The following is a 12,396-nucleotide window of genomic DNA, read 5'->3' as shown; positions in this document are numbered from 1 at the left end:
CTCCTGCGTCGTATTTTCCCCATCTCAATAAACTGCTTGAAATGTAGTCCTCTCTCTCCTTCCACTCCCGGCTTGGACTAGGATTGAGTTGAAAAAGACCAAATGTCCTGTGTGTGTCAGATGGGAGACAGTTGCACAGCCCAACCACTCCCCAGCACCCCTTTACCCCAGTGGATGTGCAGACTTGGATTCTGGGCTGAGTGCCTGTCTGAGACGGGGTTTGAGGGCGCGGGGCGGCCGGGGGGCCTCGCCAAAGCAAGCGTCGGTACCTTTGAAGCTCTCAAGCCTGGCGGAAATGGAAGGCTTTAACGGAGGCTCCTGGGGGACCATCTTCCACACAGCCATGGAGAGAGCTCACATTTGGTGCTTTACGAGGATCCGCTAGTTGAGTAATGTTGCTGCCTGTCACAGCAAGCGGGGTCAGACCAAGAACTGTCTACCCGGCACTGCCAGCATTTTTAGTGGCATCAGAGATGGGGAGCAGCGCCTGTGCCGGATGGACCAGCGCCTCAGGCTGTAAGCACTGAGGCAGCCCCGGTGTGAGCAGGATCTGGGGAAACAAGAAGAGCTGGTGAGACCCAGCTTCCCATTCCAGCAGCTGACCACCTCTGAGACCCGCAGCCTCACTCAGACCTGCACCCCTCACCCGCTGGTTATTGAGGTGGCCCTTAGAGACTCCTGGCCTTGCTTCCAGGGTGCTCGGTGTGGGTGGGCGTAGGATGCCCAGCACAGAGTCCTGCTGCCACCTGGTGGAAGGGCCTGGGTGTCGCATGCTCTTGTCAGGCTGCCGCTCTGCATGACAGACTTGGGTCCTCTAGGAGGTACAGGCCCCACAGGGGACAGAGCTGCATGCGTGATCAGAACAAGCTGGGCAAAGGTCCCAGCGTACCTTCACTGCCCCTGTAGTACCCAAAGTGTCCCCCCAACTCAGGCCATTCCCCAAGGTAGTGACCCGTCCTGCTGAATGGTATTGCAATTTTAGAATGACAGCACAAAATCATATCTTCTGTTGAGAGACGGAACTTTCCCCTGGTATCTTGGGGGCAAGGAGGTGGGTGTCAGACAGGCTTGGGCAGGACAGATCAGCAGGTGGAGTGTGGGCACGTCTGTCCTAGGGCCACCCAGGTTGACCAGATCCTTCTGCAGATTCACTTGGTGAACTCCTGCCTCGATTTACCCAAATTCCCCAAACACTGGGGCCCCGCCTTTGTTTCTGGAGTCCAGATGGCCTCCTGGTGCTTTGAAAGGTACTAAAAAGATCATGTGATTGTACAGGAAGGCAATGGCTGACCCCACACTTTCCTCATCAAACTTGTTTAAAGTGAGGGGCGGAGATGAAAAACTGAGGAAATAGGTGGAATGTGGCTTGGCTAGTGGTTCCCCGAGCATTCGGTCGTGGTGGGCCCGGGTGGGTACCTTAGCCGGCCCCCGGCTCTGCTGTAGGGTCTGAGCCAGCCTGCCCGGCCGTCGGCACATTGTCCATGGGCCCATTTGTCCCTTGGGACCGAGGTAAGGCTGGACCCCGCAGCCCCCGTCAGATGGCAGACTAATGGATTAACTGCCTCTGCCCCTCCCCCTCTGTAATCGGTTGCCTTAATCAGAAGCATGGTTGACATTCCGGCTTGGGGCCACTGGGTCCTGTGGTGTTGTTTGTACTGTTCTCGAGTTAAAGAGACACTGTCACCCTCTGTCTTTCGGGCAGCTTCGCGATCGTTTGTGGGTCTTTTCTGAGTTTGGGTCTGGCTTATGTCCTGCGAGAGCCTCTTCCCAGGATCCCCAAGGCTGGCCACTGCCCCCTCCTCGCTGCCAGGGCTCTAGCGGAGTGTCGGGTGCCGAGAGCAGAGAGCAGCAGGGGGCTCCCTGAGCTGGCCACTGCGGCAGGAGGCTCTGGGCTTGGAGCAGGAGGTGGCAAGGGGGCGCCCAACACCTCTGGCCTGTACTGTGTGCCTGGCATGGCCGGCATCTTGCTTCAAGGCGAAGGGTTGGTGTGAGGTTGGTAAGGGTGACAGTGTCACTTTAATACTGAGACTCGTAGTGGAACTAGTTTGCTGTGAGGCTGGGCGGGGGGTCGGGGGGCATGCGGGAGGGGTGGGCACGCTGGCACCTCCCAGCCACCCGCTCCTAATGGCGTGAATGTGGTCGGACTGCTTTTCTGCTTCCACTAACACACGCCTCCTCGGGGACCCTGACTGAGGCCCCACCTTGCACGGGGGGAGAGGAGCTGGGGCCTCCGGAGCCCCCTGGGCTGACTTTCTCCTCTCTCTCGTGCCCGACGGCTCTTGCAGGTACTTCCCCGGAGACTCCGCCAGCCTTTTCCCCACTAGCCCCAGCCTGGCCATCCCCTGCCCAAGTGTCGCAGGCTCTTCGCCATCTCTGTTCATCCCCACCCCACCTGGCTTCCTGCCACTCGCCAACCAGCAGCTGTTCCGGTCTCCCCGCCGGGCCTCGCCCTCCTCACTGCCAGGCCGCCTCAGCCGGGCCCTCTCGCTGGGCACCATACCCCCTCTGACTCGAGCAGGTAAGAGGCACTGGGCATTGGTGGATGGAGCGAGCCGGGGGCAGCAGGCACAAGGGACTGCAGCCGAGCGCAAGGTGGGAGGGGCTGCAGGAGGGGTGTTGGAGCTCCTGCTGTAGAGACGGGAACTGGGTTCAAATTCTGGTGTGGCCACTTGGTAGCTGCCCTTAACCAAGGGACTTAACCACTCTGAGCGTCAGTTTTCCTCAAAAAAAAGTGAGACTACTGGTAGAACCCGCCGTGCATGTTGTGAGGGTTAAATGGGATGATATGTTTAAAGTGTGTCCAGCAGGTGTTCAGTAAGCATTTGAGCTTGTTGGGGGTTGTCTTTTACCACCATTCTTACCATTATTATTACTGCTGTTGTTTTGAGGCACTAGGGGCTGGAAATTTGCCCCGGCCTTTCTGTGTGGTCCAGAGGGCAGGGATTCGGTTCAGGTCATTTTTGGAGCACTTGCTGCACGTGGGCCCTGGCGTGACCCAGACCTGGTTCCTGTGATGAGAGTTTGTCTCATCCCCCACCTTTCACAGCAGGGTCTTCCTGGGAGGTTGGTTCTAAGTCAGATCCGGTGTTACCCACTCGGAGCCCTGCGAGTGTTCCATGATGAGCCTCATCACTTTGGGAAGGCGTCTGGCGCAGGCTGGGTTTGCCTCCTCTCAGGGGTGTGGCCAGGGCTGGCTCCCTGGCTGCCTGGCTCCCAGGTCTGGTGCTGCGAGGCAGGATGCCATCCTAAGAGCGTGGGCGGCTTTTTGGTTAAACTGGGCTTGCTCACGGGCAGTGTCTCATTTAAGCCCCTCAGCTGCTCTGCAGGCAGGGGCTCCAGCTCCCGTCAGAGGCCCCGGCAAGCCCCAGCTTCCTTCCGGGACTTGCCCAGGGCCCCGCTGCTGCTAGCACCTGGGGTTCAACCCCAGCTCAGGCTCTCCTAGCCCTGTTGTGTGCAGTCAGGCATCGTCCCAGGTCAGGAGGGTCCCACCTCAGGAGGGGCAGCTCACTGGAGAACACGCTGTTTGTGCTGAGTGCTGTCGAGGGTTCAAGGCCTTCAGGGTGGGACTGAAGGTATGATTGCCCCACGTACAGAGACCTGCACTCCACATGTTCCTGTGTAACCAAACGTGAGCAGGTTGCTGGAGGAGAGGGGCTGCTGCCTGCCCCTCGACAGGAATTGTTACTCAGCAGAGTTCTGAGCCCCTGCCTGCCAGGAGAGTGATGGCTGAGGCCTGCCCAATTCAGGCCCTGGGGCTGACAGGGCCACTGTGGCCTCTTCATGAACAGCTGCTGGAGCAGGGGGACCATGGAATGCCCTGGACACGGGAGCCTGGGAGGCCCCGCAGCCAGGCCCTTCCCCAAAACAGTGTTCTCTGGAGCTCCCCACCAGGAGCCAGGGAGGGCACGTCAGGCCCTCAGGGTTGGAGTGGGCTGGTTGGGGCAGGGCCCCAACTCCTGGGCCTCTGCAGGACCAACTCGGGTGCAGACCCTTCCAGAGCCTCCTGATGGCCATCTTGTGGGGAGAGAGGGGTGCAGCCTTGCGGGGAGGGCTGCCTCGTGCTTTGTCCTTTAAAAAATGAAATGACTTGAGCTAATAGTCCCGCAGGGTGAAAGGCAGGGACTTGACCTCCAAGGGACACATCCCTGCTCCCCATGTTCCCTGTAAGGCAAATGTAGGGTTGAAAACAACCCCGGGCCCCTGCTGCCACCCTTTCCTCCATCTGGAGAAGACTCCGCTCAGTCTGACGGAGGTGAAATGTGGGGTGCCTCCCTCTCCCCATCTGTGAGCGGGGCTGGGAGTACACACTTGTCGTTGTCGTGAAGACTATATGCAGGAAACAAAGGTCCCAGGACCATGCCGTTGGCTGGGCACAGCCAAGCAGGCCCTCCGTCCATGACCTTGGGTGAGCACATGCACCTCCCCGCACCCTAATCTCCTCTCAGATGGGGCAGCTGTGCCTGGGGGCTGGTGGGCATGATGTGACACCAAGTCAGGAGAGCTTCCAGAACAGGGCCCTCAGCAGGCATGGCTGCTGTTATCACTATGGGGTGGGGAATACCAGTAACAGCAAAACCGGAGGCCTGGCTGCTCTAAGGTGGTTAAAGTTCAGGCCATTCGCTCGTACCCCGAATTGATATTCAGGTGGTTTGCTTTTCCCCTAGCAGAGCTGTCCCTCCCCGTTTCCTGTGGAACTTGGGGTGGAGGAGGGCAGACCGCCGAGGGGACCAGGAGCCCAGCGTCTGTCTGGCCAGGAGCAGCCCTGCTTGGGCCCTAGCAACCCTGAGAGGACTCTGTGCATGCTGCCCAGGATGGCTGGGCTGAGGGGCTTCCATTTCAAGCCCCTTGGGAAGGGCTCAGGCCTTTGGGGCAGAGCCTGCCACCCACTGTAGACAACACACAGACTCCCTGTGGCCCTTCAGGGCTGGAGGCAAGGGCTCAGGAGTACTGCCCCCAGGGTGGCAGGGCAGTTCTGTGGGCTGCAGGCTGGTCTCAGAATGTGTGGTGATGGAGGGCAGATCCTGGTCTCCATTGCCAGGGGTCAAGGGGGAGTTTTTGCAGGACCTCGGGTCTTGTAGTCAGGAGGCCTTGGCGGTCCAGGGCTCAGGCGCTGTGCCAGCTTCCATCTTCCCGTGTCTCTCTCAGCTCTGCTCGCCTCTGTGCCTCTGCTGCAGGCCTCGTCCCTGCATCTCCACAGCTCATGCTCAGCTGAAGGACCAACATCCAGAAAGCAGATTCTTCGAAGGGCTCCCGCTGGGCTTGGGCTGTGTGGCCATCCTTACACAGTCACATGGGTTGACCTGGCTCTGTGTCCCCGGGCCTGGTGGGGGCAAGGGGCAGGCAATGCGCTGTGACAGACAGACCCCTCAGAGCCCCATGGATGGTGAAGCAGCAGCCACCTACAGCAGGGCACATGGTGGCTGGGGGATCTTTCCCGGCTCAGCTCTCAGCTGAGCACTGGGGGATCATGGACTACGTGAGATGGAGTCCCTGCCCTTGGGGTGCACTTGACTGAAGAAAAGGCAGCGTGTCCAGTGCTCCCTAAGGTCCAGCGCAGGCGATCGGGTGACTGGGGTTAGGAGGAGGCAGGACTCGAGATGGCGGAAAAGGCAGGGCCTTGCGGGGAGAGAGAGGCCCAGAAGGAGGCGTTGAGGAGTCCAGGTTGATCCAGGTGCTGACTCCTCGCGTGCAGCCTGCTGTGTTCCGGTTTCTTTGTCTGCAAAGAGGGAGTGTGCCTAGCGCACCTCAGGTGGTGGTTTGAGGAGTCAGTTGAGAGCCTGTGTTTCTGTGAAAGCATCATGGGAAGACAAAAGTTGGGTTCAGCAGATCAGCCATGGGGCGGGGCGCAGGGGAGGGCAATGGACAGGGCAGGCGCTCTTGGCCCTGAGGACCTGACTGTGTCACCTTCCTCTTTCCTCTCCAGATTCAGGGTATCTGTTCAGTGGGAGCCGCCCACCGTCTCAGGTGTCTCGATCTGGGGAGGTTCCCGTTTCAGGTACGAACAGAGAGCCAAGAAGAGTAATAGGGGAGCTGCTTCAGGTGGGGGCAGCGTATGGACCAGGTTTTCCAGAGCGGTGGGTGGGGTGGGACAGCCGAGTGGTTAAGCATGAACTTTGGGGTCAGACAGATTCAAGTCCCAGCCCTGTGCCTCCCAGCTGTGCAGCCCTGGGCAAGTGACTGACAGCCCTGTACTCAGTTTCCTCCTCTGTGAAATGGGCGTGATAGTTACCAGGATTAATAGAATGCTATCATGGGTATCGGTGACCGCTGGTGGAGGCAGTGCACTCAGGACCCCACCATCAGCAGGGCTGGGGTTAGCTGAACTAAAGTCCCAAGAGTTTGTTCCTACTGGGCCTTGCTTCGGCTGGGGGAGGTACTAGGGGCTTTGGATAGAAATTGGGGGCGGGGGAGCAGAGGGGACCTGGCTGGGGCTCCGGGATTCTCTCCTATCCCTCAGGTGCCTGGTGGGGTGCGGGCCCTCCTCCCTCAGTTGCTGGCCAGACTTCCCTCTGTCCTGCAGTGCCTGCGCAGTCTTGCTTTCCTCCTGACTGTGCAGGAGGAGCAGCAGGAACAAAATAGCCTAGTGGGTGTTACTGTAGCCAACGTCACGCCTTCCTCGTCCTCCACCCTCCAGATTACTTCTCCCTGCTGTCGGGGAGCTGCCTCTCCTCCCCGCTCCCTTCCCCGGCGCCCTCCGTGGCCGGCTCGGTGGCCTCCAGCTCTGGCTCTCTGCGACACCGCAGACCTCTCATCAGCCCTGCACGGCTCAACCTGAAGGGGCAGAAGCTGCTGCTGTTCCCATCGCCCCCTGGGGAAGCCCCCAACACCCCCAGCAGCTCTGATGAACACTCGCCCCACAACGGCAGCCTCTTCACCCTCGAGCCGCCCCAGGCCCCGCAGAGGCAGCCGGCGCGGGACAGGAAGCACACTCTGGGTACGGCCCTCTGACCACCCTCCTGGAAGGCAGGACCCCCTGGTGGGGCTGTGGAGGCACCTCTGTGGCCTCAGCCGACTGTGTGCAACTGTGGGGACACGGTTGAGGGGCTGCACGGGGCCCATCCTTGCTCCTGTCCACGTTTGTGTGGCTCCTCTCCCAAGCTCCAGACACATCTGGCCTGGCTTCTGGTGACCTGGAACCCTCCAGGACATTGCTCTCTGTTGGGTGATTTTATTTTCTTCTTTGCAATTGACCTTGAGGGTCCTCTGTTCCTTGGGATAGATAAAAAACACATCAAGCACTGCCAGGCTGCATCTGGTCACGGCTGTTTTTGTTTTGCTCAGATGGTGGTGGTCTGCAAAGCATTTCTACATTTTTTAAATTAGGCCTCAACTTTTAAAATCTAGAACTTTCACATGGATGTGTGGATTTCTTGACTCTTATGATGTCAGAAGATCTGGCCGCACTGGGCCCGAATACTGGGCAGACAGGTAGAAGGGCAGGTTGAGGTCCCCTGTCCCATTGACCTGCCCCCTCCTGATCCTTACTTGTGGCCATCCTCTGTCAGCACCTGCTGGTATTTGAATTTGCTGCTCCTGATCTAAAACCGGTTCCCTTCACGGCAGCTACACAGCTGGGATCTGAACAAGGACCTGACCTCCCACTGCCCAGGGTGGGATGAACGGGTTGGGACAGGCAGGGCTGTCCAAGGACTGTTCTGGGATTGGAGGTGGAGCTGTCCCACATCTGTCCCTGCAGGTGAGCTGTGAGCACCCACTGAGACACCCCTTCTCTCTGCAGACACCTGTTCAATGCCAGAAAGAGGCAGCCCCTGCAGCAGCCACTCCATCAAGAGAGAGGACGACTCGTCACAGTCATCCACCTGTATGGTGGACACCACCACCAGAGGGTGCACGGAGGAGGCTGCCGCCTGGAGAGGTCTGCGCCCTGAGGTGGGGGAGGAGGGCAGGGCAGCATGGGGGCTGCGGGTCTGCAGCGGCCATCACCTCCTGGTCTGTCTGAGAAGGACCCCTCGAGGGCCCTTGAGTGAAGGAGGACAGTTAGATAACGTGCCAGCGCTGTCCGGGTCCAGCCTGTGACTTCAGCAGACAGCAGCCCCCTCGGGTTAGGGTTTGGAGCTGTGCTGTTACAGTAGTTTCTGGCCACAGGCGGCCACTTAAATTTAACAGAATTAAGATTTAACAACCATAAAAATTCAGCTTCTCAGCTGCACCAGCCAGGTGCTCTGTCGCCCCAGGTGGCCCACGACTGCTCTATTGGACAGCACAGACACAGAACACTGCCACCGTCGCAGAGTTCCCTGGCAGGGTGCTGGCCTGGAGAGCGGGTGCACTGCAGCGGCTGGTGCAGTGCTGAGGCCTCCCTGGGCGCTGAGTTGCCTGGGTTCCGATCTGAGCTCTGCAGGCTGCGGCGGGTGTGAGATCAGATCCTGTCCCGTGGGAAGCACAGCCTGTAGCAGGCCTTGTAGTCAGCACCTGAGACCCTCCCCGGAGCATGGGGGCCACGTGTGTTGATGAAGATGGGTGGCCCAGCACGCAGGGAGTTCTGGAAAGATTGTTGGGAGCTGACTGGAGACGGGTGTTGCCCCCAAATCAGGTGGGGTCTGGGGGTTGTGACCTAGCAGCATCGAGGCCGTGGCCAGAGCACAGACTTGGGACAGGGCACCCTAGTCAGCAGCTTATTACCTCTGAGGCCTAGGCAGGATACCCATCTCCCTAAAGCCCCCATTTCCTGTCTGTAAGGCAGATATCATGCACTCCCCCATCACCAAGGGACAAGCCGACAACGTCCAAGGCCTTGGGGACATACCTGGCGGCAGGAACTCAGGAAAGGAGGCACCTTTGGAGAGGCAAGATTTGACCAGGTGACCCTGAGTTTGCGAGTCTTTCCAAGTGGGAAGGCCTCTGGGTGCCAGAAAAGAAACCGGGGTGAGGCCTCAGCCCGAGTGAGATCCCACAACTGCGTCTCTGGTGGGCTGGGCTGACTGCTCAGCGACTCCACACACAGGTTCTTCTTCTGACCTTTGGCCTTTGACTGGGTCTTCCCTCTTTCTGGCAGGTCTGTTTGGCCCCTCCCTGGTCCGGGGCCTCCTGGCTGTGAGCCTGGCTGCCAATGCCCTCTTCACCTCCGCCTACCTGTACCAGAGCCTGCGCTGACCCGGTACCCGGAGTCTTGGAGGGCGCGTCCAGGTGCATGCTGCTTCCACCACTGCCGGCCTCAGGCCCTCCCCAGGGCTGCCGCCTCCGCCCTCTTCTCCAGGGCCCGTGACCTCGCTGGACTGAGTCCCGTCCTCGGGACGCCTTCTCCTCACCTAACAATCTGCAGGGCTGAGTGAGGTCTGTGGGTTCACCCTCCTCCCTGCCCATCTCCTTGGCTGACGTTGGTTGTGTGTTTGGTGCTGACACTCTGATCCCAAAGCCAGGGATCCCCGAGGGGCCTCACGACCCTGGGGTCCCCTCCCCACCGTCCAGCCCTGCCTGGCAGGAATGCCACTACTACTGTAACTCCAGCAGGAGCCGAGCTGCCTCCTGACCCCTCGCCCACGGGCTGTGATCACATCTCTGTACTGTACTCCCCTGTCCCACCTGGCCGCCTCAGGCTCCCTGGGGGAGGAGGGAAGGATGGTCCCTGTGTCACCGTCCTCGACCCTGCCCCATGGAGAGTACACCTCCCTTGGGCAGGCCCCCTTGAGGACCAGCATTCTCTGACCCTGTCTTGCTCCTTCCTGCTGGGCCAGGCCTGCCCTGTGGCTCTCCCAAGGTGGGCAGGTGGGTGCCTGGGGTCCCCTGCCCAGGGCTCCTCAGAGCTCCTGGTTAGGGGCCTAGCTGGGCCTTCAGGCTAGTGTAAGCACCCCCCGAGGCTCTCTTCTGCTCACCTGCACCACCGTTTTATTACCTCTGTTGACCTTCCCAGGCAGCAGCCCCATTACCCTGAGAACACTACCCAGGGCCCACCTTGCCCCATCTCCAGGCCTGTGCTTCTGGGCCCCTCCCTCATGCTGCCCAAGGGGGCCTTGCTGGACCCCTCAGCCCACGTTGTACTGAGGGACAGGCCCAGGGTGGCCTGCAGGTCTCAGATGAGACTGGACCCCGTCCCTGCCCTACTGCGCACCTGGTTCTTTTCAGCCACTGAGACCCCAATTTCCTCTCTCATTCTGCTGTCACCATGGGCTCAGCGTGACCTCTCTCTCCCAGGCTTTCTTTCCTATCCCACTGCCCTCAGTCCCTGCCACTGCCCTTCATTCTGACCTGCACTGCAGGTTCCTGCACCCTGCCTTGTGCTGGGGTCCCCAGAGGAGGAAGGAGGGACCTCAGTCTGGCATAGGGACCCTCCCAGTGCTGTGAGGACTGAGAGACTGTGCATGTGCTGTGGACGTGAGAATCCCCAGTCCCTGCTGCCCTGGGCCTTGGACATGGGTACAGCAGCGTGTGTGCGTGTCATTGCACGTGTTCGTGCCACTTGGGGAGGAATCAGCAGCCTCGGTGGATTCTGGGACTCACGGGGGGGCAGGAGGGCAGGAGGGCAGGGTCTTCACTTTGTCATTCAGGGATAAAGTTTAATTTTATTTTTCTACACATTTTTGCCAGGTAAGGCATTTTGCTGATAAGCAGGATGCCCCCAATTCTCCCTGCCAGGGAGGTTTAGTTTTTTTAAGCTTTGGGTGCTTTTTTAGTAATTTTTTTTATCGTGGGGAAGGAGACTGCTCTGACTTCCCTTCTCTCCTCTTCCCCTACTCCTGTCCTGAGTGCTACTGTTTGCCGCCCTGCCCCACCCCCCAGGACTTGGGGACTTGGGGGCCAGGGGCCGCACCAGGACCCTGCGTCCAGCTGCCAGAGAGGATTCCAACTCGGAGGTGGCGCCTCTCGGCCCCCGTTTGTATAGTGGGCATGTGTGCTGAGTTTTTTAATTTTACTTTTTGCCTGACAAGCCAAACTCCATTCCCAATGCCCTTCCTCTCTGGCTCTGAGGAGCCCCCGCACCGAGTGCCAGCTCCTCTCCTTCAAGGCCCAGCCACCTGGCCCCTCCTGCCCAGGCCCAGCGGGCCCAGCACCCCCAGGGGCAGGGGAGAAGCTGGGCAGGGAGGGGGCTTATGTTCTCTTTCAAACAAAAAACACAATCTTATTTTTCTTTACAAAAGCAAAAAAAGGAAACCAAAAAAGATACCAACCTTTGAACTATACCTCAGTCTGTCTTGTCTTTATTCTCTTTGCTGGGACAGCTCAGGCCGGCGTGAGAAGGGCCCCAGCGGGTGGGGGCAGAGCCCCGGCTGAGGTGGAAGTGATGTCACTCACTCCCTTCTCCAGCCCAGAGTTTGGGTTGAGTCCCCAGGCTCATGGTGTGGGGTGGCGGGCTCAGTGTGACGTGTTCCCGGAAGGGCTAAGGAATTTGAACAGGAGATTAGCTGCGTGAGCCGGGCCTGGCCAGAAGGGTGACCAGGACTTTTCTGAGCAGAGAAAGGAGGGTGTTCCGGGAGAAAGTGCTCACTTGTCTCTTCAGAAAAGCCTGTCCCAACCAGCGGTCGCTGACCTGGCCCCAGGGCTGCAGGGGTGAGGGTCAGCCGTGGGACAGAGACCTGCTTTTCTCCTGAGCCCACTCGGAATGGCCAGTCATCCAGCAGCTGGGTGGCGCCAGCCCTCCCAGTGCACAGCTGGACACCGCCCGCCCAGGCAGAGCGGCCTGGCCAGGAGGCCTGGCTCTAAGTGCAGGAGGGCCGACCCTGGGCCTAGCAGTGTGGGCGGGTGCAGGCTGGGCACTGAGAAAGCAGTCGGAGATAACTGCACCCACCCCACGCTGAGCCAGGACCCCAGGTGGGGGCCAGGGGCCGGCCTCCTAAGTGTCACAAGCAAAAGTGCTCGGGCTGCCCGGTGACCCAGGTCTGCATTTCTTTCTTTCTTTCTTTTTTTTAATCTCTTATTTGTTTGTTTGTTTATTTTTTGGTGAGGAAGATTGACCCTGAGGTAACACCTATGCCAGTCTTCCTCCATTTTTTGTGGGATGCCACCGCAGCGTAGCTTCACAAGTAGTGTGTAGGTCTGCGCCCAGGGTCTGAACCTGTGAGCCCTGGGCTGCCAAAGCAGAGCACACAAACTTAAGCCCTACGCCACCAGGCTGGCCCCTAGGTCTGCATTTCTGTGGGCTTCAATTCAGCTCTGAAGTATCAGGCCCACCATCCAGGGCTGAGGTGGGGAGGATCAAACCACAGCATGATGCAGAGGGAGCCCCGATAAATGCACACGCGGAGGATGGGCGCTGGGCAGTTGGCTTCCCGAGGCAGCGAGGCAGGCCATCTCAACCTGACCGTGAGGGCAGACAGGAAGGGGCAGGGCTGGCTGGTCTCTCTTCACCCAGAAACTGGCCGTCTGGGACAGCAGGGCCAAGCTGCCCACCGGTGGAGCCACAAACACACGTCTGAGTTCACTGACTTCAGGGGTCCTTGT

At 59.5% G+C, this 12,396-nt stretch overlaps 1 protein-coding gene across 2 annotated transcripts in view; it reads left to right on the top strand.

Moving 5' to 3' along the window:
* The window catches only part of TMEM201 (transmembrane protein 201), a 28,571-nt gene extending 16,713 nt beyond the window's left edge, over positions 1-11,858 (top strand). The window contains exons 7-12 of one of the 2 annotated variants that reach the window (XM_046660664.1): positions 2,286-2,518; positions 5,924-5,995; positions 6,635-6,934; positions 7,739-7,876; positions 8,701-8,822; positions 9,017-11,858. In XM_046660664.1, the coding sequence (XP_046516620.1) occupies positions 2,286-2,518; positions 5,924-5,995; positions 6,635-6,934; positions 7,739-7,876; positions 8,701-8,822; positions 9,017-9,058 (907 nt within the window). In that variant the 3' untranslated portion in view covers positions 9,059-11,858. The remainder of the gene's footprint in view (positions 1-2,285; positions 2,519-5,923; positions 5,996-6,634; positions 6,935-7,738; positions 7,877-8,700; positions 8,823-9,016) is intronic. The other variant, XM_046660665.1, reaches the window with a different exon arrangement.
* The last annotated feature ends 538 nt before the right edge of the window (positions 11,859-12,396 follow it).

This window comes from Equus quagga, chromosome 5, assembly GCF_021613505.1.
Source record: "Equus quagga isolate Etosha38 chromosome 5, UCLA_HA_Equagga_1.0, whole genome shotgun sequence".
NCBI lineage: Eukaryota > Metazoa > Chordata > Mammalia > Perissodactyla > Equidae > Equus > Equus quagga.
This window is presented reverse-complemented; position numbering and strand designations above follow the sequence as displayed.